General features: G+C 41.6%; 1 protein-coding gene across 1 annotated transcript; it reads right to left on the reverse strand. All coding sequences in view use genetic code 11, as the record gives it.

The window, feature by feature from the left end:
* Positions 1-1,620: 1,620 nt before the first annotated feature.
* EGR_01930 (Netrin-A) lies at positions 1,621-27,332 on the reverse strand (the record flags this gene model as incomplete). The annotated part of the gene is made up of 9 exons (XM_024491179.1): positions 1,621-2,022; positions 5,268-5,530; positions 6,596-6,667; positions 11,528-11,566; positions 14,239-14,277; positions 15,418-15,573; positions 16,227-16,337; positions 16,476-16,664; positions 25,862-27,332. 9 exons carry the CDS (start codon positions 27,330-27,332, stop codon positions 1,621-1,623), a joined length of 2,742 nt encoding a protein of 913 aa, XP_024354322.1.
* Positions 27,333-27,756: the final 424 nt, after the last annotated feature.

A 27,756-nucleotide genomic window follows, 5' to 3' on the forward strand; every position in this document is an offset into this window, starting at 1 on the left:
GCCCTCCCCTCCAGCTCTTCTGTAACTTGGAAATACATATACTGCCCTAGTACGAGGTCTTATCTCGTCTCAATGGGTTACACTAGTTTATTACCCTATGATAAAAGGTACATGTAATCGACTTGAATGGTCTAATTGAGGAAGGTTGAATGAACTCGAGGAGTACTGGAAGACTTTGAAATATTTTTAAAAAGGCTAAAAATGCCCGCATCTATTACCGCCCAGATGAGTTGTAGTGGTGACCATTAATGCAAACATTTTAACAAACCGCGTGAGGACTCAAGACCATTTACTCGGAGGTGATAAAACGCTTAAAATAACATCAAACATTCCAGGTTTGGACTTTTGTAGCTGTAGCGCTTTCACCTCCAATAACAAGCTAAATTTAGTTGTCCGAGCCTGTGTTAAAGCGTTACCAAGGGAGGATAATGAATATAAGATGAGTGTCCCAATAGAAAGGCTTTAAGGCTTGAAAACTGCATCAGCCCTCAAGTCCTGTATGTTGATTAGCAATGCGGCGGAACTGAATGCAAATGAATCGAAGTCAGTCCATGAAAGTCTAATACTTTTATTGTTTGTAAAACTCATTTTCTGGTCACGTGGGCACTTTGAGCTCTGCCTTTAGGCTATGTCAGTAGCTCCCAGCCCTTCTCTACGATGACAATACATATTCTGACCATGTATTACCCTTTCATCTTCACGGTTGTCTCACGACACTACAAAGCCATAATCTGCAGAATTGACGCCTCGACGTGTTGTTAAAGGTTGAGAATTATCCAGAGAGGCCACAAAGCGGTGGAAAAGCTAATGCGAATGAAAGAGAAGGTTGAATGTAGCACATTTTGTCAGGGGGCCACTTTAGACAAGATTCAATTATTTGGAAGCGGAATGTCCCCATTGTATATAATAATTCCGTCTTCAGCAAAGCATGGCGAATAAATCTCCACAATCGTCTAGTGACCTTAATGAGAATGGACATTCTCGTATTGGGTTTGCATCCACTTCCTCCGAACAGAGACGTAGTTGTGAAAACCGTCAAGGACATCAAGTGCTGGAACCCTCTTCTTGGTAATGCGTTGGCTTGTAGTTCTCAGCTACCACCATTTTGTTTATTACTTACGTTACTGCCACTACTTTATCTCCATCTGCCTTGTTACCCTCGGGGTAGGGTGCACACCCTTACTCCCTTGATGGGGCAAATAGGAGGCGATTGCTAAATAATACCAAACATCCTAGGTTTCTGAATTCATGTATGTAATGTATGGCTGTTTTTATGTATCAATGTGAAGACAGTGAATGGGAATGGGTAATCGAGATGATGGGTAGATGGGTCGACTTGGGGGAAGGAGAGGGAGAAACTAGAATGGACAGATGGACACTGTTATTGCCATTATTTCTGCTATTCAGGCTCCAAATCATGACTATTTTGAGCACATCTTTTTGTGCGTCTGTGTGCAGTTGTCTGGACGATTAAAGCGAACGGGAAGGAGGGGGAGGGGGGGAGGAGGAAAAATCAAGGTCACAACACGCAAATGCAATTGTTTGTTGTCATCAGTGAATTAGCACAACAGCAGCGGCAGCAACAACAATGACACGTGTCGGAAGGAGGGAAGAGTCGAATTATGACGACGGAAGTGATGGTGGTGGAACATGGGCAACAGAAGGATTGTCCTCAACATGACGCATGGATCGGTAGTGGTATTGGTTCCAGGCTGGCGCAGCGTTTATACGGGAGAATCGCGACTGTGACGGGTAGTAATGGCGGGGCGTGCGGGGCTGTGGCTGTGGCAACGGTTGTGATTGACTGGAAGTCATCGCCAGAGGGTTGTGAGGATGCAGAAGGTTTCTACGTGGCGGCGAATTGATACGCACTTTTGGAAAAGCGCTCTCCGTCTGACCGTCGCAACGACCCCGCTCCTGACGCACCGCAAAACGCATCAGACGTCGTCGCCAACTCTCCACCCAGGGTAATATTGTGCTTTTTTGCTCCAGCAAAAGCTCACTGCTCTCGTGATAGGGTATCTAAAGTGGTGTTGAGATAAATAAGCGATTTGCCACCATAGATGCATTCAGATTTCGTTACAAATGGGGATCGACGCCTCGTTTGTGGATACCTAAATCCGCTAGTATTTGCGACGAAACTCGTGAAGAAACTTTGCAAATTTTACAATCAGTAATATCATCACACTTGAAAATCTCCTTAGTGTGGTGTGAAATTACTGCCTAATTTTCCTTTCCTTCCACCTGGTTTGTGTTGCACGCGAATGCCTTACGTGACCCTGGCGAACGTTAGGGTCAGTGCTCAAAATGATGGCAGAACTGCGAGAAAAAGGTTAAATTATATATTTGACGACTTAAATCCTTTAGAGTCATCCTGTAAGAGGGTAGCGTGGAGGCCAGCTCACACCAGCCAGTGTTACAGTCCTCGTGTATGCCGCCGTTCAAACTACCACCAGATTCGTATGCTGCATTTGGCATTAGGAGATAGGCATGGTAGAATAGCCCCTATTTTGAGGCAGTTTCTACAAGGCCTTTATTGAATTCATGGCACTCTGAATGCCATTAATGAATGAAAAATCCGCCTTTTTGATTCGAATTAGTGCAAAGTGACTGACAGCTTGTAAACAATTGTCAGTAGGAATTTTTGTGTACTGTATTAAAACACATTAAGCAAATAAACAATGTTTTGGTTAAACATCATGAAAAACAGATTCTAAGCAATTTTCTTCATTTTAAAGCACTTAATTTGATTGATTTGCTTCAGAGCATAATACGTTAGTCTACTACTGAAATGCGGAAGTCTATTTCAGTAGCGTTGCAAATGATTAACCACATACTTTGGCACGATAGTTTTTTAGTTTTCATTTCAGTTCACTTCTGCAATATTCCGCTTCTCGCGATATCTTGTAGCATGAGCGCCAACTTTAGATCTGTCAGAATGTCAATTCGCCGGGATTTTGAAAGGTCACGACGAAGACTAGATGAACGTTCTCTAAAACCCATGATTCGTTATGTTTTTAGAAGAGCGGCCCACTTTAAAAAGTGTTAAACGAATGATTAACATTACACCTTCATACACTTTTTAAAACTTTGGTGGTTAAAATAAACCCATTGTCATCTCATTCGCAGAAAAGGAAAAAAGGAAGAAGGCATTTCTTGGGGCAGATTGTCGATAAAAAATAATAATGTCGTTTTCCTCATCACTCAAGAGCTTCAAGCATTCATAAACGACTGCTCTGCAATGCGTCTTTTATGTCTTTCCCATGCAAAAAAGAGTGAAAAGGAGGTGAAAGTGCATTTTCTCTAGATGTATTTCACATGCAAATGGAAGTACCAAGTTCAACTACCTCTGAGAGAAAACATCTGCCTCTCTGCAAATCCATTCCATTTTACCGACAAAATCGGTCTTTTAAAAATGAAAAGGTGGATTTTTAACGGGAAAAGTGCTCTTTATTGTCGACCTTAATCACTTGTCAGGAAATAGTTCCAGCCGGCGTTCGCGGCGATGCATAGACCTTCACTTCAAATGTTGTACGCCAATTAAAAGGCCTTTAAAGGTTACATCAGGCAGCATTTTGTATATCTACAGGAAATAAGAAGTGAAGGCGCAACTTTGTTGTCCTTCTTATGAGTGGAAATGGCACCGTGGAGTGCCAAATGCATCTTGGATGTCTCTACTGAGGTATTGTACATCTTTGTGCCTACATTTGTAATAAACCGACCTATTTTTCCGGCTTTGTCAGCCCAGACGTATGGGAGATCCGCATTTGCAGGTGGTGATAATGGATGCTGAAACCATAATCCATAATGCCGGTTCAGGGGGAAGAGAATAGAGTGCCAATCTTTGTCACCATCACGACGACTGTATAATTCCAAAATGGGGTATTCAGTGATCAGTACTGTTGCTGTAAAGGGGAACCAACCATGTAGCCCTTCCATTTGAAATCACTAATCCTATTGAGAGGCGGTCAATTGAAAAGGTGATAAAACGCCTATCTCCGGGTAAGTTGATTTTAAGGGAAGAGATGCTGTGCTATTTTTTGCACATTTATGGCACTTTAATTCAAATTACCACAACCAAATAGATTAAACCAGTAAAAAGTAGAAAATACATAACAGATATTTTCTGTCTTGACTTACTACTGAATTTTTAAGTAGACACACACTTCCATGACTTTGGAATTCAAGGTCATTTAGGTGAGCATCTTAAAACCAAATTTCAAAAGATTGCGCAAGAAAATTAATAGCCCATTAGTATTACAGTAAATTAACAACTGCTTAAATTTTGTAATTTTATGAGCTAACTGTAGGTTGGGTATGTTCCAAGAGATTTAAATGCTTTACACCATCTTCGAAAGCCCCTCTGACGGTACCCTGGTGACAATGCTGGTCAATCACTTCTAAAAAGGCATCATTTTTCGACTTCGCTGATAAAAATTCTTCGGCAGAATATCTTAGAAGGCATATTATATAAGTGTCTGAATTAATGAACTCGCATCATATTGACTGTCCCAACTTGGGGGACAGATCCACTTTGAACGAGTCGACATCTTATATGAGGAGCAGTTTAAAAGGTTGAATCAGAAGAAGTGACGCTTGATAATGAGCTGCAGACAGGGTGTTTCTTAATTACGTTGCTGTTAAAGTCGACTAGTATGCAATAAAACATGAGCTTACTCCTAAACGTCATCTTGCCTATGGCATCACTTCCCTAATGGATCTTTTTAAATAGCGGATTGCCTGCCGAAGAACATGATGGTCGTAAATGCAATTAAGATCTTTACCATCAATATTCCTGCCATTAAAAGCATTTATTACCTCACCATTTTCCCTGTATTATGGCAGTCGCAAAAAGATCAAACATAGAGAATGTTAAGATTGGTTGTACTTGGAGGGGGCGTATTTAAAAATTTTATGCTTACACGTGCTAACTCTTGTGATCTTCCACGGTTTAGTCCTAATATAGATAGCGCTGATACTTGTCTATGCCACCCACTTTACCAAGCTTTCGATTTTTATGTACGCTTATGAAAAGTTGCTTCTAAAGGGGTGTGTCTCACAGCACCTCAAGTTGAGTTGCCTAAACAATTAGTTGGTTTTGGGAGCGTAATTAGCAAAGATTCAAATAGCAGAGGGTCGATATGCCTGTAAAATCTTGACAATCACGAAGAATTTGCCACATTTCACAACAAATTTAAGCACATCCATGATCTGTACCACAAGGAAGTGAAACAATACACTCCTACTTATAGCTTGTCAGTAGACACACAACTTGCCTCATATGCCTGTGAAATGAACAGGTAGGCCTGGTCAGTGTTGAAGCGAGGGCACACACAGGTGGAGTGTGGGGCCTTCAACTGGTGTGTGAGAGGCACCCAGAGAGGGATAACCGGGGCCTGATTTCGCCGCACGTGAGATGGAAGGTAGCGCTGGGCTATGCTCCCCTTATTGCGCCAAACGTCATGCACCCGCACACCAAGTCGTACCAATTCACCTCTTATCACCTGCGAGATCACTGTTCCACGGAAAACTAAAAAAAGGGGATTGGAAGGATTGTCAATTACTTTGATCATCCAAAAACCACCGAGAGGATAGCTCAAAAGACGTATTCAAAGCCAGTTGAGTAAGTTTTAAATCCACACTATAGACGATGGATTGTTTTGTTTTACAAAATATAGCTAACAAAGTTCAAAACACCTTAACAAACTTAAAGAGAATCGCCTGAACAAACTCTTGGTAAAAAATTGATTGTAATGAATTCTGAATGCTCAGTACCAGGGTTCCAATGTGAAATCAGCCACCACAGACAAAAACAGATACGGTTTATTTATGGTTTTACCACGCAAAGCCCAGAAAAATGACATTCGCCACCTACTCTAATATTTTAAAGTTAAATAATCTGCCTGCTACGTGACTTGGCACAAACTGTCATCCTAAGCGGGTTGAGAGCAGACATTAGACATGTGGGTGACGCTGCTGTTGAAGGTGTCAACACACTGGAGGACGAACACCACCTGTTAAAGCTATCACCTTATCAGCACTTGTTGCAGAATTTCATAAAATTTCCAATTTTAATTGAATTTCAATACTAACACATTCACATAAAGGTAGTTTTACTGTCTAGTTGCTAAAAGCGATGGCTTCAGATCTGTTAAACGTGATCCTCTAATATCAAGAATCAAGTTGACTTTTAAATAACACCTTCCCTAAGTCAGAATTCCCATTTTTTTGCATTTTTCTTTAGCATTTGTCACCATTTAAATGGTAGGTTTGTGCGGTGGCAAGAGAATGTAAGCCGTACAACATGTGTTTGCAATTAGGCAGGTCAAAAAATCTAACCAGGCGGAATAAAGTGGGCAATATCGGGCTTCACCTGAGGCGATACCCCCACTTTTGGTATGGTTTTGGGCGTTGTGCCATATAAACTGGGGAACTTTTAAGTGTGCTTCCAATTGTGATGATTAGAGGCAGTTACTTGATGCAGTTCTCTCAGATTATGATGCCTTGTAGAGACAAGTTAGCGGGACTCAAATGGAAGGGGATCATGGTGACAAATGTAAGCGAAATAACCGATTTGCTTTGTTCCCCACTCTACCTGCTTGCCGTCGACAGAACTTCTTAAATCGAAATCGTTTGTTGTTCTTCTCACAGGGTGGACAGGATTCATCTGTAACATGAGAAGAGGAAGAAGTGAGAGAAGGAAAAGACAATTTTATGATATTACTTTGCGATCTAAAAATAGGGTACTCAAAGGGGTTGGCGACGATTTACCAATCCAATCCAATCAAGATGCTGGAGAACTACATCCTTTTGAAATGCCTATTCACTTGGTAGAATGGTTAGAAGTCTGAAATATTGTAGGTACCCAAGACTTGAAGTTTTTACTTTGGGCTGACTAATGCAGTTGCATTTTCAAAGGAAATGCACAAACGCCAAGATGATGTTCCCTCTCTCTCGCTTTGAGATAGTTTACAAACCTCCCATAAGTAATGCCCACAGAAGTGGACACCAAACTTCCGTCTGGCAGACGTTGTCAACGCCTCAACAACCTTCGGCGATGTGGCTGCGGTTCACAACAGACACCGTGTAAGGATCTACCAGCGTTCCTCCATCCAGAAGATAGGGCAGCATTTTCTGCTTCAAGGTTTTTTTGCGGCATATGTCGAAAACCCATCTTCTATTTTAATCACTAGTGTTTTGATATTTTAGTAAAAGTTCTTGCCTGTTAGTAAAAATAAAAATTTAAAGGGGAAAAAAGGGATCAGTTCAATTAGAGGAAGCTGAAACGTTGCCACTTAATGGTTCATGCATAAAAGCAATCCCAGAAGCAATTTCCAATCTATCAAAAATTCAGAATCTTCTTAAATGCCTCCAATTTCTGCAGACATTGACGATTTCATAAACTGAAGGGAACGCATTGATTCCTACCTGTCGAAAACCTTCGTTTCGTTTCCTATGCCTATGGAATGCTTCAACAGCGTTATAAAGAATTCCTGCTTAAGTTAACCTGTTTCAGAACAGTTGTGGACGTCTAAAAATTGCCCAGAAACATCCTCGAATCCCCTTCCTAGGGTTTATTTAAAGAAAATGACTTTTCTCACTTTGAGGTAATTGCAGTATCATGGAGGTAGGGAAATCTTGCTAAATGAATTATTTAGAACGTCGATGGAGAGACGATGAGATTTCTGAAGACCCTTCAATGCTCGTCTATCCATCCAAATACTTCCATTTAAAACACCCGGAGGCATGAAGGGTCTCCACTGTATCTAAAGTATCTGGCCATCTTTGTGATGCTCGCCGATCTTAAAAAAACTAAGTCATTGAAAAGGAAAGAACTTATGCTGTCAAGCAATGTTCTACAAATCAAATAGCCTAATTCGCTTCTGGGTCTTTGAATGCGTCCTCAGATCTAACCACCATCATCGCCACCGCTGCTGCTGCTGTGCCAGGCTAAGAAGTGGTGTTCAAATGGCGGCAGTCTAAATTTCCCCAACTTCTGTGCCTTTTCACAGCCCTTCAATATCCCCCACTACCTCCCCCGTTTCGGACGAAACCAAGACAGTGGGAGGGCAGAGGAGAGTTTTATAGCACAGCAACCTATAAAGGCCCACTGTAACCCTACCGCAGAACATCCATGAGTGTATCGCCCCGGCCATGCCCATGTGTGTGGTTGCGTGAGCGTTTAGGTTAATTTATACACCAAGTAAACACTTCCCTTCGTGCTGCCTGAGTGCGTGTGTGTGTGGTGTACGGGGGGCTAAGAGGAGGCGCATATCGGTAGCCCCGCGACACCGCGGTAATTGATGACGACAGGCGTGATTTTCACACCTCCGGCCAGACATCCTGATGCATATTCTTGCAGCAAGACGACGCCTCCCTCATTCTCCCTCCTTGTCGTGTGCGCTTTGAAAACCACCACGCGAACACGAAAAACGCTGGCAAAAAGCGGATAATTCAGTTCCGATGTAGGTTTTTCCCTCCCTCCTTGGAAAGACATGTCTTTCTAATCAGAAGAATAATTAGCCCAGGGGTTCTCAAACAGAAGCCTAGTCATTTGTAACTTTGAAGTGCAGACGTTGTGCAGATATTGCTTAGGATGCGCACTGTGTCGGCAGAAAGAGCAAAAAACGTTAAGGCAGCAGGCAGTTATTGCAGTCCACTACATAAAACAAGTAATTCTTTTGATTTCATTGCAAAAAATGGGAAATTTAAGGATAGATGACGCCTGAATGGAGAAGTAGGGCAGATAGCAGTCGAATATTCTGATAGGCACAAACAATCAGATGCACGGAGGTTAGGAAAAAGTACATAATCTAAGTTTTCCAGAGCTTTTTTCATCTGCGAAAAGGAGATAACTCCCTAGGTCAATAAAAACGGAACAAGCATGCCACCAAACTCATTGAAGCCACAATTCTTACAGCACTCTTGCATACTCATAAAGCGGCTACCTGCTACCTAGTCGAGTGGATGAATTGCTGCTGGTCCGGAAAATATATGGCATAGTTACTTTTTACCAAATAATTCGTTTTTGTTCGGTCTACGTTTAATCAGGAGCACGCATCTGGCCAAACCATTTGGTTAGGTCCATCGGTGAAGTAAAACAAAAGTTTTGGGGGTTAACTTGTTCTCTCTATGCTAATTGCACACTATTTATGTTAAAATGGATAAATTTATTCAAATCAGTACCATTTGGATTGGATTTCATAGGCCACTTTTTCCAAAAAAAGGAATGCGTCAATTATCTGATCAGGTAAGAATTATGTTATCCTCACAGAATATTTTAAGAAAACCTATAGGCAAGGGAGAATTTTGCGAAAAATTCCAAACCCTTAAAAAAAGGGTTGAAATGTACTTATTAGTTTTTAGTCACTGAGATGATAATTTGACAGTCCCAGCCTTAAACAAAAGGAATCGTTCAAGTTTTGAACGCATACTGAGAAGTAAAACTTGAGCTAACTTCGAGACGAAGCCACCCATACTTAATTTGCACTAGTTAATAAGAGTTTGGAGGCTTTAATCCTTGAAATTGCCACTAACTAAATTTAATCTCAAGAGAAAACTCGACGTCATCTTAGGGTTTTGAGATGTCCACAATGATATCAGCAAATGCAAATGATGGACACTACAAAAGGATATCATGGAATGCTCCAAACTACCGTTCCTTCTTCCTACTTTTCCAATTTCATCGCCTAAACAGTAGGCAATACTACAAAATCTGTGTCCAAGAAATGGTCGCTTCGCGTCATAGCCTTGTCGAAGGCGTTCCCATTTGCAAGCTTGTATGGACCAGGAATTTGCGCATGTTTATACCTCAGATACAGGGTGCTAGCTGGAGGTGAAGTGGCCAGATATCAAGCGAACGCGCCTGTTGACAGATCCGGATTTCGGTCCATCTCTTACGCAAGAAATTCCTTTTTTCCTTGCCTCCACATCAGCCCGATTGATGCAACAATGCAAACACACAGACACTTCCATTCTTTGAAGTCTTCTCCAAACACTTCACAGGATCATTGTGAAAAAGGTATTTGATCAAGAAGAACTGAAAAATTTACGCGATAACTCATGGCATTCCATGCCACTCAGACCTCTTATTTGGTTTTGTGAGAGAGAAAATTTCTCATTGCTTTTCATGGATATGAAGCTGGGAGTACATTACAGAGAATCAGCTTAGTGATGGGAGGTACATCGTCGTAGAAACGAATCGAACTAATCCAAGGTGTTATAAACAGAAGATCCCGGGAGGGATTTTTTTCTGCCAAGTTTTTGCTGCTCCATATTTAATTTGCGCCAAATTGTGGAGCGGCGGTGTGTGGCTAACATCCTTCTCTTGGATTATTTATTGTCCTGTCAGCAAATCACAAATAAATTGTTGAAAATGACTGCTTTATGGGTGTGAGGGCCATGCGTTGAGTCAGGCCAACGGCTGTTCCACGCGGTGGCTGTTTCCACAGCCTGTTTCCTAATCGTCTATACTTTGTTTTTTTTCCAGGGGATGACACTGGTTCTTGCTGCGTTAGTTCAAGGGGACATTATCTTACCAAAAAAGAGTTTCAAAAATTGCGCCATAAGTTTTTAAAATAGAATTATTCATTAATTCTGCTTATTTAAGGAGATATTAAACGATTCGCGTGGTATAATCAAGCAGAAACTACCGGGTCTTGGCATTATAACATTGCATTCCAGCCATAATTGAATTTTTCCTGGCCAGGTTTTCCATTTATTGTAAAGTAAGAGAAAGAATTAGCTATTGTTTTGTTACAACAATAGATCAACCATTTCATTTTTTCATTCTAGAACAGTGTTCCACAGATATTCGAAGTTGTTGACAGACCGATTGCCTCCGAAAATGACTCACTTTTATCATCAAAAAAATCTGCTATTTAACCTCAGTGTTTTAATTGCTAAAAAAACCCAAATCGTTATTTACAGAAGCAGCGGTGCTGGCATTTTATCTGGGAATTTATTCGTTCTTGCCAGAGTGGCTCTCATCCCTCTCCTTCTTGCTGTTGTTGTTACTACAGGATATAGCGATAACTGCGCAGAGTGAAGTCCGTTGTTTTAGAAACTCTCACAAACCATTCAATTGCTGTTATAATTGAAATGAATTTTATTTTCTGCTAGTAAATTTCATTTTAGGTGGATACACAAATTACCCTATTACCCAAGATGCAGCTGGCCGCGGTAATGATGACTGCCGGTCTTCTAACCCCTACACAGAGCGGATTAGGCTTGCAGTGTGTCACAACGAATCGGTGGATAAATATCACATTCCACTTTTGACACGAAAACCGACAGTTTTGCAAAAAAGAATTATAAGAGGATTTTTCAGAGGTCTGTAATTTGTGCTTCCTTTGCCCACCGCCCCCCCGTCCCCTCGGTGAATGAATGATGCACAAGCGTTAGCGCTAGTGACTCATTAATTGTGCTTTGGGGCAAATTTTACAAAATCCCTCAGTCCAGAATCACAGCTCTAAATTACACCTGACTTATCGATAATAGCAAACCAAAAAAGTGCCGATTAACTCACCTCCGACTGCCTCCTTAACGATTGCTGGATGCGACGACGCTATAATAAGATAGAAAAGATAAATTTATTTACGCTTCTTTGTTTTGCTCATTTCCCTCTAAAGCCGCCCAACTCAATTGTGGTTGTGATCGTCGACCTTGAAACAAAGGAATATATGTAATGTGTCACGGTCTATTCCCATATTACCTGAATCCGGTAACTAAGCCTTAGCACATTTAAACAAGAGTCGGGAGACTCGTTTAAATCCTCCCTTGTTATTTTCTTGCCCAAAATACCAAATTTACAGTTTGACATTTTTTCTAGCATTCTACATGATGTTCTTTAGATTTTTCCGAAGCGGATTTATAGCGCCTAAAGCGCTGAACTTGTGAATAGGTGACGAAGTAAACGCAATCAGTTGTGACCTGCTCGGGAACCATCCAAGAAGGTTTAATTTGCGAAAAATCTGGAACCGTTTCGCATTAATGGATTTGCTTTACCTCCTGGAAGGCTAACCATCGGAGGAGTTTGATTCGAAGAATGAGGAATTAATGTACCTCATTAGCGGTACTTTAAAAGGGTACTTATGCGGGCTGTTCAAAGTATAAACAGACATCTTTCCTAGCTACTGAAGGATAAGTGAGGTGGAAGTGGATGAACCCCAAAAGAGACCTGAATCTGGGGGTGAGATTTAATGCACCCTTCCATTCCATCTATGCTGAAAAGCAACAGGATAGGTGAGCTAAGCCTGCATGGATTGGAATAGCCTCAAAGGTCGCTCTAATGTGCTGCGCCATTTCATTGCATCACACCGTCACTGATGACTTCGGACGGACTCTTACCACCAGTCGATCTACACCAAAGGGCTATTGTAGAGAATTTCGCCACCCACTTCTCATTAAACCTTGTATATACTGATACAATGCGGGATGCCAAAATTCCATACACATGTGCCCTCTAGATATCTTCGCAACCGATTGGACAAAAGTTCTGCGGTCTACCCACCAGGCAAGATCAGACGGAATCAAAAGCAAGGTCGTTTCAGTATCAGCATGTGTGGATTTGTCGGTGTGTGCGCACGTGCTTCCGAGCCTGCACGAGGTTCTGCTGCGTCAAGTGGTGAGAACTTTGGGCTTTATTCACTCGGTCTCTCTCATATCCGCTAACTGGCCCATTTTGAATGTTGCTGCCGTTGCTTCGGATGTTGCTTATGTTATTGAGGCTGTGTGGAAAAAACGCAAACGAACCGAGTCAGGCAGGCGGGCAGGAAGGCAGTCACCCAGTCGGTTAGTTAGTTCGTTTGCTTGCTAGCTTATTAGTCACGCTGAGGGGGCGAGAGAAGGGCATATAAGCAGCCGGCTGGCAGGCCGACCAACTAGTGATAACTCCCTTAAAAGGTAGTGATAATGAGACTAAATGTGAAGAGGCACACGCATCTCTAGTCGTCCGGAACGGGGTCAGGACGATAAGAAGAGTGAAGAAGGAGGACGCAAGGCACTGTTGCTACTGTGAGCTAGAGAGGTGACGGGAACAATCTCAAAAAGTGAAGGATTTAGCTAAATTATCAACCAATGCAGCGCTCTCCTGTTAACTGCGTATTTAGGTCCTTGAGCTATGCTTCAAGTTTGTCCCTTTGAAGCGCTTCAAGCACACTAGAAGAGCACCTGCTCATCTAAATGAGGAGCTGACTCCCTCTTTTGATAACTACTTCAAGCGCATTCAGAGTTTATGGACTCGTTTCACTGTTTAAATTTCCAGCCCACTTAACGGAAAATGTGCCTTTCCAGGCCTTGGACCTTCTTCATTCAGACTACTCCTTTGATTCGTCCTCAAACCCAGTCCGATTTTGACCGTGAATACCTGGTTGATGGTAAGCCCTTAACCCTGCCTTCAGAGCTCCACTTTTAGCCATACTTCTTACCATTTACAAACATCCATACTGTAAAAAACGCTAATCACCGTGACAGCCTCTTCCTACAACCTCCTGCATTAAGTACCATAACGGAATGCTTTCTTGTGCCCAGCAAATTAGAGCTTCCCTTGGTAGGAACTTCTGCCACTTCTGTTTGCATGGAAATGACAAATCGGATAATGTGTACATAGGACTAAAAAAAGTCCCTTAGTTACTTCTACAATCCGAGCATGAAGTTGCCCTGGCCTTCTTTGAAAAAAATACGATCATGAGGTGCTTCGAGGAGTTAAGAGGTCGTATTTCACAAAACACTTTGGAACTGCTAGTTGATACAACCAATGTAGAGTATTTTACTCTGCGGACTCAATTTTGTAAATCGGTACCCGAGATAATTCGGAATTTCGTGGCTTTTGCTGTAGGACTGTGGGATTTTACAACCCAACTTTTAAATATATGAATGGTACAGTGATGGGTGATAACTCCCGACACATGTAACTCACTGCTCGGTACATACTCTTTCACCTCGCTTCGTAAATCCTCATATATAAGTACTCTCACTTATTATTAAATAATTTTTTTGTAAATAAGTCAACTCAAGGCTAGTCTTGTCCTTCTAGCATCGGTGTTTGTGTTCTCACTGAGGTTGGAGCCATATGGCCCTTTTGGGACATGTTGTACCGAAAAAATAATGGGTAGACTGGTGGGGAAAAATTGGCTAACGACGACGCTCCGTGCACGAATAAATCATCCGTAGAAGCAAACACACGCACTCACACTAGCATGCATCCACAGAAAAGGGCGAAAGAGAGAGAAAACTTACATCGTGTTGCCGACCCAGTGAAAATCAAGGCCTCCACCGCTGCAAGGGAAAGCGACAAAACAGGGTGGCGCGAGATGAATAAAAGTTAATAAGTTCACCCCTTCCCCTTTTTTCCATACCTTTACTTCTTTGGAGAGGAAATGTTTAACATTAGTTTTATCTTCCATACCACAATCAAAAAGGAACACTTGAAAAATGATGCAAGAAGAGACGACTACTAACTTACGAGGTTTCACAGAAAGCTGACTACTTTTAAAGACATTTATGAAGAGGAAAATGGCATTCCTAATTCTTGTGCAATTAACCAAAACTCCTTTTATCATTTCTACTTAGAAGGTAAAAAACCATCTACAAAGCTTAGTGGAAATGCTAGTTTAACTATGACATTTGAGTCAGGTTATTCCCTACTTTAGGCAGCTTGCTACCCTCTCATAATCATGCGATCTTGAGTGGCTCCTCACAAGACACTATACTTTCATTTAAGAAGGTTCTACTTCGATCAATTCCTGTAGTCACTGAGGAGGAAACCATTCAAACTTTGCACGAAATTATTCCAGTCTGGTCTTTGGCACTCTGAGAAGTACCTTTTTCGATACACTAAACTGTTTTGTATAAAACACGTTCTGCATACAACACATTTTGGAGGAATTAAAGCCGCAGGATAAAAAGTAGATTTTTCTATTGGACCCTATGGGATGGTTGGCACTCAAAAGTCTCCCTCCGAAGATGATAGGTTCATTAAAAGTGGTCATTTTATCTTTTCTACCGCCCATATCGCATTGACAATTTGATAATTCGAAAAGTTTTTATGTTAAAAAGCACTGTGACTAAGTAAAATTCATAGTTTATTGAATGATTAAATAAATAAGGATTAAAGAGCTCCTCTAAATCGATGCAGGTTGAAGGGCACCATGGGATGTTTGCCTAGCCCCAGCAAAAATCGATATTTTTCGGAGGCACCGAGGACCGACCTCCGGTGCGCCACAATTTGGCCGAATTCGGCGTTACAAGGACATGGACAGCACACCCAAGAGAAACACAAAAACATTTGCACAGTTCTAAAAATTTCATTTTCATCTGTGTCGCCGATTCAACTCGTTTTCGTTCACCTAATTGCCACCCACAGCAGTGTGGAGAGCTTCCCGCCTATTGGCTAATTCAGGAGTGAAATCTTCTTACCTTTGACGCAAGGTGTGATTTTGGAGCGTGTCTGCTTGTAGCCGTCCAAGCACCGGTTGCAAGTTTGACCCGTGACCCCGGGCTTGCAGTGACATTGCCCAGTTTTCCGGTCACACGGTCGATTGCCTATCGAGCCAATCGGGTGGCATTGACATTCTGAAGAAAGGAGTAAAAAACGAGCATACGTCTGTGTTTTGAGTGCGTCTATGGAACGAGTAGACAACATTTAGCCACGACAGTTATCATGCCCTGCAAAGCGTAAGGGCAGGTGACAGGATAAACCTGTAAGGGAAAAGTAGACAATAGGCCAAAGCAAAAAGGCTTCTATGTCGGCTCTAGACGGCCTGATTAGAGCCTTGGTGAATGAATCTTTGAAGTGCTTAGCTTATATTCAGACTACAATTTTTGCTCTTTAATTTAGTAACAATGCGCCCTAATCATACGTGTAAACGTTGCTTCTCGAAATTGGAACAGACGGCTTAATCTAGGTCATGAAAGTCGAAAATTTTTAATTGTAATTAATTAAAAGGATGGCGAAATTCAAAAATTACTCGGTTGATCGAAATAAATTACACAAGCTCGTATTGGGTAAATTGCTGAAGTAAGAACAAGTTATTCATAGTCCGACACCGTCTTAAAGAGATAATTGCAACCGCAGTCTACTGATTCAACAGATTAAATTTCCTGCCTGTCTGATGCGACCAAATGTCAAATAGGGGAAAACAACTTACTAAGACAAACTCTGGGATGACTGATAGGTTTGGTCCAGTCACGATAATATCCTTCAGTGCAATAATGGCATTTCTCACCGGTTGTATGATGCCGGCAGTCCTCGCAGACACCGCCGCTCACCTTCTTCGAAAGGAGGTAGAGGTGCTGCGAGAAGGTGCACGAATTCGAATGCAGGTTGCACTCACAGGCTGTTGCCGATCCAAATTCCATAAACGGTGTGGGAAAGGGGTGAGGAGGAAAACACGGAAATACAATATTTGGACACCCATGCTGAGACTCATTATACAACACCAAGCACAACAACTAAGTACAACACTGATGGTGACCTTGACATGCACTGGGTGAAAAAATAGAGTGCCCAGGGTGTCGAGTAAAACCAGCGATGCATTCGTGACAGTTTACGCCTTCAGTATTGTGGGCACAACTGAGGCAAACGCCGCCAGAACGACCGCCCGACTTGCGATAGAGATTGATGTCGAACATACACGTATTGGTGTGGTTATTGCACTGACAGGCTGAAGGAATGACAAAGTAAGGCTGCAGCAAAGATCTACTTAACGGTAATAAGGAGATTCTGGTGAATTGCCAGTCTCATTTTGATAGTTCAAAAAGGCCAGGTCAAGGGTCAGCTGTAATAGATATACGAGTTACATAACAACCACAGTAAAGCAACTATGCAGGGTAATGTGGATAAACACCTTTTACAAACAATAAAAAGTCTTTATTTGACAGACAAAAACTCAAACAGCATTTTCATTAGAGTCGGCACCGTAAGCATTACTTAAATTGTGATTGGTTGAAATGAATTTATCAGTGTTTCTGATTGGTTGGGTGCAAACCAACGAACGATTCGCAGAACCAAAAGTTTATTTCGAGTACTGAAAAACCTCTTTTCAATCAATCATTCAACTGTTAACTAATTTCCCCAGCTTGTGCACCACAGAAGCGATTATAGAAGGTTATTTTACGCTTGTCTATCACTGCTAAATATGCGAAGAGTTTCTAAAGGTCAAAAGGTCGAGGAAGGCGAAGGTGAAGCCCTTCAATTCAAGGTAACTCCAGTCTAAAAATGTGCTAATATTTCGACCCTTCACACCTTATGATGCAAACTATTCATCCATTTTGGTTGAACCGGATGACGTGAATGGTTTTCTGTCAATTGAAGTATGTCGGGGGGTTTAAAACACCCCTGTAATAATAGCATTTTTTGGTAAAATCAAGGCTAGGTAATTGTTTTTATTAACCGGTAATGGGATTTTGTTGAGCCGTTTTAGGATGGCAAAAAAAACAAGAGCACGACTAAACTGCCTAAACTGGAGGAGCTTGTTAGCCGTCGACCTGGTTACCATTAATCTACATAAAAAATTTGTATGAAAATGCATCTACTTGGCTTTATTGATGTTGCTTTTTTCAATGTCTGGCGTTTTCCTCTTCGTGCAATAATGAAGATTTATCGCTGCTCAATGAACCCTCCACCAGCCTGGGCTGCTCTCCACTCTATCGAGAGGAGAGTCCCTTCCCCACTATTCGTGGTGTTTGCATTCGGCCTGTGGCCGTAACAGCCTTACAGACTTAACGCCACTCTACTAAGTTTCTCCTCAAAAAATTCTAGTTTTTAAAAAAATGGAAAATTTGTAAAACTGCTTACCCACTGAAGTACGAATTCCGTTGCCATGGGAATGCATCTAGGATTTTATTTTACCTCAGTCTTTCAAGGCGCGAATTTATAGTTCACTGCGTCAGTTCGAGCATCATGTATAAGAGAAACCAAATAAATTAATAAAAATTATTTCAAAACATATTTCATTTGGGAAAATAGAGCGATTGCTTAATTAAGTAGATTAACGAGCAATTTTGGCCTAAAAAGGCTTAGAAATGTCATTTAGTCCTACAGTGAATGGTTAGACACAAGGAAGTAAATAAATAAGAATAAAGTGACAAGTGATTATGGTAAAATTAGGTAAATATCAAGGGAGATTCACTCAACCAACCAATTACTCATTGGCTCTCCAGTTTGGGGGTTCCAGGGGTGGAACCGCTTTTACCAGACAATATGAAAGGTATTGTTCAATAAAAATATTTATTCATTTATTTTTGATTTAAAAGTAAATCTGATTTTATTGAATGCCCCCTATTGCTCACCACCTCCTCTCTGCATGGATTTTGAAGTGAAAATTAAACCTAACAGCTTCTTGTATCGCTCCAAGCATCGTGTATTTCAGTGACTTAACAAAAATTTTTTAAAGAATTATTCGTAAAATATTTTGCTCCGAGAGTGCGCACCATTGGTTAATAAACTCAGCTAAATTGCCGTTTGGCCTTAAAAGACGTCGTTAATATCTTCCAGCTCCACAGCTAATGGTGAAACACAAAACTCAACAAAAAAGGAGTAAATAGATAAATAGGTGGATTAAATGAATAAATTGATCAAATAGATACTAGGTGGGCCCCAATCAAACAAAATGTCAATTTATTGACGCCTCTCCAGGTTAAAAGTCTGGGGGTGGAACAGGTGATACCAGATACGACGAAAACTAGTAGTAGTCAGATTGTTTTATCTACGCTTATAAAGTTGAATTATTTTTTATCAAATGTCTTCCGTGTCACCCAGCACTCACACGGGTCATAGGTTTTTGAAGTGAAGTCCAAACTTATAGCTCATTTCATTACTTTCAGCGTCTTGCGTTTTTGTGATCCAAGCAAATTCATAGATAACCATTTGTAAAAGATCTTTTTTTGAAAATGTGCGCAATTAGTTAATTACCTCAGTTAAGTCAAAAATTCGGTTTAAAAGGACGTGAGAATGTCATCCAGTCCCAAAGTAATTAGTAATACATAAGAAAATAAACAAATGACTAAATAAACGGATAGAAGGTTAAAAAAATGGCAGAAAATGACCAAACAATCAACAATACCAGCGCGAAATCGATTAATTAAGTGTCAGCGGAGATCCGCTCACCCCAACTATCGATTTATTGGTTTTACATTAATGAATCTTCAGGTTGAAAGTCCAGGAGTAAAACGGGTGTTAACTAATCCAATAAAAAGCAGGAATTATTGAAATACTTAATCCATGAACATAAAACTAAAAACAACTCTGCTTTTATTGAATGTCCCCCTATCTTTCACCACTCATAGGGAGCATAGATTTCTGAAGTTTAAACAGCTTTTTTACTTTCATTACTTTAAGGATTCTGCATAACAGTTATGTAAACAAAACATTCTGTTTCGACAATGCTAGCCATTGGTCAATTAACTCAGTTAAATCGCAATTTTGCCCCGAAGGGTGTCAAGATTGTCATCCAGTCCCACTGTGAGCAGTGGAACACATGAAAACTGATAAATAACGCAATAAATTACCAAAGTAATAGCAGAAAATTGCTAATTAATCAGTACTATTGGGGTAAAAGTGATTAATTAAATGAAAGACGAGCTCCACTCACAAACCACCAATCCACTGGTTCCACATTAACGTATCTCCAGTTTGAAATTTTAGGGGTGAAATATGCACTAACGAACCTGATGAAAGGTGGCAAAACCTAAAATATCCATTTATGTTTATGGATTTAAAGTAAATTTGTTTTTTGTTTAATGTTTCTTCCATTCATTCACTACTCACACGAGACGTTGACTTTTAAAGTAAGGTCCAAACCCATAGTTCATTTCATTGCTTTAAGTACCGCACAATTGAGTGATTTAAACAAATTTGCAACGAATTATTCGTGAAGCCTTATCTTCAGGAAGCGCGTGTCATTGGTTAATTACCTAAGCTAAATTGTCAACTCGGCTTGAAATGAGGCAAGAATGTCTCCCAGTCCCACTGTAAATAGTGCAACACAGGAAAACAATTTATAAGTGAATAAATAGATGAATGCACAACTAAAACGATTGCAACAAGTGACCACTTGATCGTGAATACTAAAATAGTCACTTAGTGGATTTAAAGTTAAAATAGATTTGTTTTTAATGGCTGTTATCTTATCACCCACCACTCCCCTGTGCTTTGATTCATAAAGCCAAGTCCACTTTTTAACTTTTGATTGTTTTTAACTCAATAAGCAAATAAAACTCCCCTTCAGAAGGCATACTTATCAGGTATGTTGAACTTCTTTTGTGGTGTCACAATGAATAAAATTGCACATTTCCACGTGCCCATGTTGGGGCGGTGTTAGCTGGTGAAGTAGATTATCCCATCTTCCTGCGCATACTTTTATTATCCGCGGTGTCCAGGCTAAGGTCAGCGGGCAAAAACCGCGCTAATTGACGCGAAATTGACTCGGGGGTCAGGGTGTGCATCGCGTGTCAAAGCCGGACACACTCACTGTGGGTGGCGTGGGTGAGCGCATGCGCGCATTCAGCCCAGCAGCAGGTCAAATGTGATGGCCCCTGGCCGAAGACGAGGCGTAAAAATGGCAGCTGTCACTGCGACTGACAGTTGGCAACTTCCGCTAAGGTGAAGCTGGAGACAGCCTAGCCCATTTGACACGACAGTCAGTATTTCTCTTCTTCTCGCTGGAAATACGGAAGGTGTCAAGAGGAGGCACTTGGGGCTGTCGAAAGCATACAATTTCTCAAAGTACGTTCCATTAGACTGTAGATGCGGTAGTATTAGAAGAAAAATACACGGTCGTTTTTCTATTTGCAAATATTGGCGGAAAAAGAGGATTTCCAGGTAAGCTGATGAAAGAGTCAACGTCTCACGGATCAGAAGTCACGCAACTAAAAAATACTGTCCACTTCTTTTTTGTTTCTCCACCAAAATGGATTTTGCATTTGAAACTTACTCGGTAATTTCTACTAAGAAAATAAGATGCTTTGGTTGTTAAATATGGCAACATTTAAGTCAGAGAATGGAAAGCAAAAGTGTAGGTTTGCATCATTGAGGATAGAAGTTGCATAGAGTCTTGGATTTGGGGTTTATTCTTATTCACAAACCTAATGGTTGATTAGATTAGGTACATGAGGGAATAGGTAGAGAGGTAGGGATGGGATGTGCATAGCTTGCTAAGTAGATAGACAGGTAGATGGGCATTTAGTTCGGTGGGTGGCAGAGATGTGAGCAAATGGTTGCGCTGATAGATAGATGAATGGATAAAAAGGCGAATGGACAGATGAACAACTATGCAGGTGATAAAATGAACGAAAAATAGGTGAAAATGTCAACAGAGACGCCTAATTATAAGGCTAGATGGGTAGATAGGCCCATGGAAATGGAAAAGCGTAGTAGCTGGCGCCTTAGCCATGTAGGGACTTAGGTATCCAGCCACGATTTGAGAGAGGAACTTGGAGAAAGTCAAAAAGCCCTTTAGATTGAGACACATACACAGGAGTAGGCTTTTTTACATTCCCTCCAACGTAGCAATACAAAAAGTCCTAACTTGTCTCTAAATACTGACCGCTGACAAGGTAAAAGACGTACACACGCACACAAACCCACAGACACAAGGATTTTAGAAGCCCAAAGGGTAGGGTAGGTAAAAAACGGACGCGGATCCGATGAAATTCCTGAGGTTCGTTTTTTTCTTTCACTAGCCTGGCTTTCTTTGCGACAGGTCTAAAGATAGGTAGTCAACAAGCCGAAATTCTAGCAGGTAGCCCACGTTCCTTGCAACTCTGGGACGGAAGTACCGATTTGTTGCCAGTTACTCACAGTTTCCCTTAGCACTAGCTCTTAATCAAGTGCATGCTTACCTTCCAAGCATGCTAACTTAGACCCGCGCCATTCCTATCTGTGGTGGTCAGCTGTCAATGACCGGAATGCCAGTGGACAACTTACTTGGCATGCCCAGAACTCATATATTCTTCGTGTAAAATTTTACATCGGACCTCTTGTTCTTTGACGTTTAAAGAGGCTAAACGTTACTTCGCTTAGGACAATTCCTCAACTTTTGCTCAAAAAGGTGTCACCTCAATTAAGTCTGGATGTCGATAGAGGTTTCAACCACCACAAGTTGTTTTACTGATGAACATAAACCAACACACTTGCTAAATGCTAACAACGAGAGTTAAAAGAAGTTTTTCCACGACCTTCCAAAAGTGGTATTTTAAGTGGCGAAGGCGGGTCTTGATCGTTTCGTTTTTTGGGGACTAGGATTTGGTTCATTAGACTCCTTTTTTATTTCATATGAGCAGTGAAAGATAAGTTGCCGAACAAGTTGTTTTCTTAATTCCTTTCTCTCTTAACTTCAAAGGAATCACGAAAAGCTTTTGCACACAAAACTAAAATAAACAACCGCAAACTTTTGCAAAGGAAATTGCAAAAATAAAATCCACTTCAAGTTATCAACTCTTGATTTGGAGTCATTTAAAGCGCATCAACTACGAGAATGTATGGAATGGATGTTTAGCGATAGTCTTGTATATTATTTTTGGAGAAAAATGGATATTTTCAAGGATAATGAGGTATACTCCAAAGTTTTAGTAGAGTATTGAGGTCATTGTAGCGGCGCACCTTGCAAAAAATAAATAAACTTTATCTTTTCACATTGACTCTCTCGAACTTTTTTGGAAGAACAAACTGGCATTAGGCAGTGATGGCACACTTCGAATTCCCTTCTTTAGGAGTAATTAAAGTAATGAGCAATTGCAAGGGACATTCCTTTACCATTGTGGTCAGAGTACTTGCAGCCCCACCAAGGGGAGGGGATGGTAGACTAGACGTGTGGCTAAAAGGTGTAAGGAGTAGCTGCAAGTTTCGTGATCCACCGTGTATAGAGTAGAGAAAAGGTATTTGCAACTGATGAAGTCCTGGTTGCACTACTAACGACGTGATTGTTATCCAAACCTACAGGCACACGTACGCCATTCATCTTCCTGACAGTGTCCTATCCTGCAAAAAAAGGCAATGGCATGATTACGTTTCAAAGAACCACCCAATGTCCAATCACATTTGGGTGGATTTGCCCACTGAAACACATGTACCCTTGGTATTACCCCCAGTCACCCTCGAGAGAGAGAAAGTGCAGATAATGCTACTCGAGATCGCAAAAACGATCAACAGCAATCCTGTTGCTGAAGTTTACACTCATCGTTGCACTTGTTCACAACGGCTTCGTTGCCAAAATATGTCCTTTAGGTACTGACTAATGACTCTGTTCAGTAGCCGTATTCATGACTTGTCCAGCGATTTCGTCCTACGGTTACTGTAGGTGGTTGCTCTGCTACTTAAAAACTCGGCTTCATTAAACAGCTGTCCACAAATTTCAATTTTCCAGAATGTGGACAAATTTAGCAATTTTTCGAACTAATAGTACATCTACGTGGCTAAAAAATAATGCGCTTGGATTTTATTTGTAAATTTTTTAATTAAAAAGTAGCACAGGTCTCTACGGAGATGGGGTTAATTAAGAAACGGAGCGATTGTAAATTATATGTATATCCATCGAAGGAGCAAAAGGAGTAGACGAATTTATGACTAGCATTATGCCAGTGTGGTAGCAAATCATACATTGGCAGCATTTTACTTGCAAATAGGGTTGCTCTGAAATCAGGAGAGCTAAGTGATTGTTGATTTGAAGTGAGCAAAAAGTTTAGTCATATGGGATGCTGAATTGCACTTAAGTAGTACCGGCACTCAAGTCTTTATCAGAGCAGAATTTATTATCGACATGCAAATTCTTATGAGAGTTAAATTTAAGTAATTTCTAAACATTCTCCCATCTTCTGTGCGCTAAAAAGTAGATCAAACGAAGCCCTCGATTTCATTAATGTAGGGCTTATCGCTTCGCGATCATGTTAACATCTTCTCTGCTAAATATCGCACTTGCATTTCGCAATATATAATATGCACCTGCAAAATGACAAATCTCCTGGCGAATTATTTTGCTCGCTGCAAAAAGAGGCAAGAAGTCAAAAAAATGACCAACATTTTTTTGTCCCAACCATGGTCACAAACACGCAACATAACATTCACCTCGCCGGGATGATTATGCTTTTTATGCAATGATAGCTGTAAAACCTGAGAGGGAGATAAATAAGCCACAAAAATGCATTGATTCGGAGGAAAAAAGTTCACTTAAATGCAGCTTGGAGCGTGTGAGAGTTATTCCAGCTTGTCACGCAACGGCCTGACCGCTTGGGTTCACTACCCCTTGGTCATAGCCACACAGCGGAGAAGTCAGGCCTACAACAAGTGTGCCAGTCATCCCTCTGTAATGTTTTCATGCAACGGCGATGACACTCACTATCACTTTTTTGCCCAAAAGCCAGTCAACAAAGAATAACGACTTTTATTACAGTAAATCGGATCGTTTAAGGGCCTACTTTGAGTTGATCAAAATAATTTTTATTCCGCCATTCGACAATTCGACTTATATGGAATTTGATCATTTAATTAATTCAAATTTAGGCCAAATTTTGTCGTAAGCCCCAAATTGTCTCCTTTAAACTCGAGTCAGTATAATTCCCCTGTTATCAATCTGCGGGGCAAGCATTTCACTTTGGCTTTAACGGGAGACACTACTAGCACCTAGCGTGATATGTTAAAATACAGCCATATTTACGCTCAAATATTCCACTTTTTATTAATCTTCATTACTTTTGCTCTGGTAACAATCCTGCCTTCTAAAATTCCCTATTCAATAGGACCTTCTTCCCTTATTTCATTTCCATGATGGCAGGAACAACCCTCGTATGGTTGTGAGTTTATCGAGGCTATAAACATAATAACTAGGCAACTACTATTATCATGGAAAAATCTCGGCAGAATCTAGCAATTTTCGAGTAGGTAGGTGAGCCTTGGCATGTGCACGATAATGCGGGGGTGGAGAATATCCCTAGGGCAAGATGGTATCATGCATACCGTTCATCCATTCCTGGTCTTTTAATCACTCCTGCTGCTGGTGGTTAGGTAGGCAGTGGTTTGGCACCCACCCAAAGAAACTCGAGACCGCAGGGTCTATCAGGCGACATCTCCAACCAATTGTTACCCACCTTGCTCACCGAATTGATGCGGGAGAATTTATGCATTATACATCTGCAGACAACGTGTTAGAGCCAGTGTCAATACAATGAACTGAAAAGTGTAAGGGCTTGGGAGAGGAGCGATTAGGGAGGCATGATTTGGTTGGTAGGCATAACATGGCAAGTCATTTACAGCCTTCTAATGTGGTCATTAATTTTCTAAACTGCAGAATTTGCTAAAATCTGTGTGAAGCCACAATGTAAGGCGTGATGATGCGAGTAATCAGTCAAGAAGAACGCAATTTCTAATGTTTTTTGACAATGGGTATAGGTGAAATTAGGTGGTGGGAAATCAAGAAAATTTTGCATCTTTATTTGTAAAAAATGCAATCTCTTAAAACCCTAAAATCATAACGTTTTATTTTGCACAAAATAGATTGTATCATCTCCGACCTTAAAATACTCCAACTTTGATGAAACCTCGGCTGATCGCCTATTCTCAAGTGACCATTATGGCACATAAACTAGTAGCACGAAATCATTTTAACAAACGGAACAAATTTTGACTTTCGGTAGGGCGTAAATCAGACGAGACTTATTAATTTGCCGTGCACTTTGTAAGCTCATTTAAAGTATTCCTGACGCACTGAGCTGCTGAGTGAGGCGTTTCAAATGTGGGTTTTTTTTCCAGTGATTACAGCACACTGACCCGAACGAAAAATGATGAACTTAAACAAATAAGTAAAATTTTTTAAAGTACTTTAACTCCACAAAACCCCTGGTCCAAAGAAGGAACGAGAAAGTCTCTTACGCCAAAGCTGGAAGGCAACAACTGCTTGAGTCTTGTGGTTGCGTGTTGGTAATAATAAAATCCCAAGCACAAAACATGTGCCCCCAAGGTTGACAAAAGCCCCGATTAAAAAAGAAGCACGAAAACTATCACCACAATGCCTACCCTTGCATACATTGGCGTCTTCGTTGGTGGCCCTGGCCCAGGGTCGATCCAGGTAGCCGGGAGCGCAGCGTTCGCAGTCAGCACCGACAGTGTTGTGTTGACAGTCGCATCGCAGGGGGCCCCACGAAATCAATTCCTCACCTGCGGAATTTTTCTCCACAATTCGATCCCTCACACAGCGATTGGCATGTCCATTACACTTGCACCTCCCACCCACTGTGATATCGGAGAAAGCAAAGTAAACGACATCCTCTTCTTCGCCTTTTTCTCCCTCCGTCTCCTCTTCCTTCGCCTTCTTTTTCTTATCTTGGAACCATCTTGTCGAGCTATTTGACGCACTTCCGTCAGCTTGCATTCTCTCCTCGTCAGCGCGGATAAATCTACCACTACTTCCACTGCCTCCTAGTCTAAAGATTGGAGTCTTCTGTGAAACTCTGCGTTGCCCACTGCTTCGATCCCGTCGATGCAGCACGACCGTGGGATCGCCAGAACCCCTCTCTCCTCCACTAGATTTACGTCTCGAAGGAAAGCGTGTAAGACTAATCTGGAGATCTGTCATTGTCATCCAGTCAATAAGAGCCGGACTCCATGACTGCAAAGTGGATCGTCCGATGGTTGTGCTGAAAGCAATCACATTTGACATCTGACCCTGGGAGTTGTACTTTGTCGGAGGCTTCAATGCTACGCAAAGTACCTCTTGGATGTTCGCTGATGAGATTTGTGCGCTATACTCGCTGGAAGTTGGTAGACCGAATGCACGGTAGCAATCGGTTGAGAAGTACTGCCAGGGTTTCCAGGTTCGACCAAAATCGGAGGACTTATAGAGAGCAATGGAGTCGGGCAAGGGGCCACAGGGTTGAAGGGAGATGTAGAAAATTTCAAAACGCTTGCCCAAAGACAGGGTCAAATTCACAGTTCCACCGAAAGGAACGCGCCCAGACACCCAACAGGTCTGATTGGAGGAAATGTGACGATCTGTAAGGCGTTCTGCGCCCCGGCTAGTTGCCACTTTCCTCGGATCACAGATCTCGCAGGCGGTGCGTTTTTGTTGACTACTTGGGGAGGTCCAACTTCTACATATCTTCTCAGGGCGTCCATCCTGACCGCAGGTGGACGTGGCGACAACTGGAACACCTTCAGCGATGTTAGTGAGCGGAGGGGTGCAGAGGTAGGGCCGATTCTCTGCGTAACACACAGAGGTAGGAGACTCATAGATGACCTTAAAGCTGGCTTGACGGCCGTCTGAGGTGGATGAGACAGGAGTAGGCGTGTATGCGGTCCAGGCTGTAGAGGTCAGGGACAAAAGGGCAATCAGAGTGTAAAGCATTCTCAAAATCAGGTTAAGTCCATGCGCGGCAAAATATGTGGGCGCATTTAGCTCTGTCGAAGTGCTAAATGCACGCGCTTGAAGCCGCCTTGATCGTCTGACTAAGTGGGCAACCAATCCGATGCTTCCGATCGTGTGCGTGCGTGTGTGTGTGCGTCCGTACATCCGTGCGTGCGTATGCACGTCTATTGAGGGGGCGAATAGCAGCAATTTTAATCACGAATTCGTTGTTTTTTGGACCGATTATTTTTTGCACATTCATAATTTCCACCCATTCTGTTGCAGGTATCTTTTTAATTAGCAAACAGGGAGGCCAAGGGCCAAATAGATAAGATAGATAAGAAATGCCAACGAAGTGTCTGTCACGGCATAAGTAAAAATAACCCTTTGGGCTCGTCCATGCATCGTTGGTGAAGAGAGCAGA

This window comes from Echinococcus granulosus (assembly GCF_000524195.1).
Source record: "Echinococcus granulosus chromosome Unknown EG_S00008, whole genome shotgun sequence".
NCBI classification, from domain to species: domain Eukaryota; kingdom Metazoa; phylum Platyhelminthes; class Cestoda; order Cyclophyllidea; family Taeniidae; genus Echinococcus; species Echinococcus granulosus.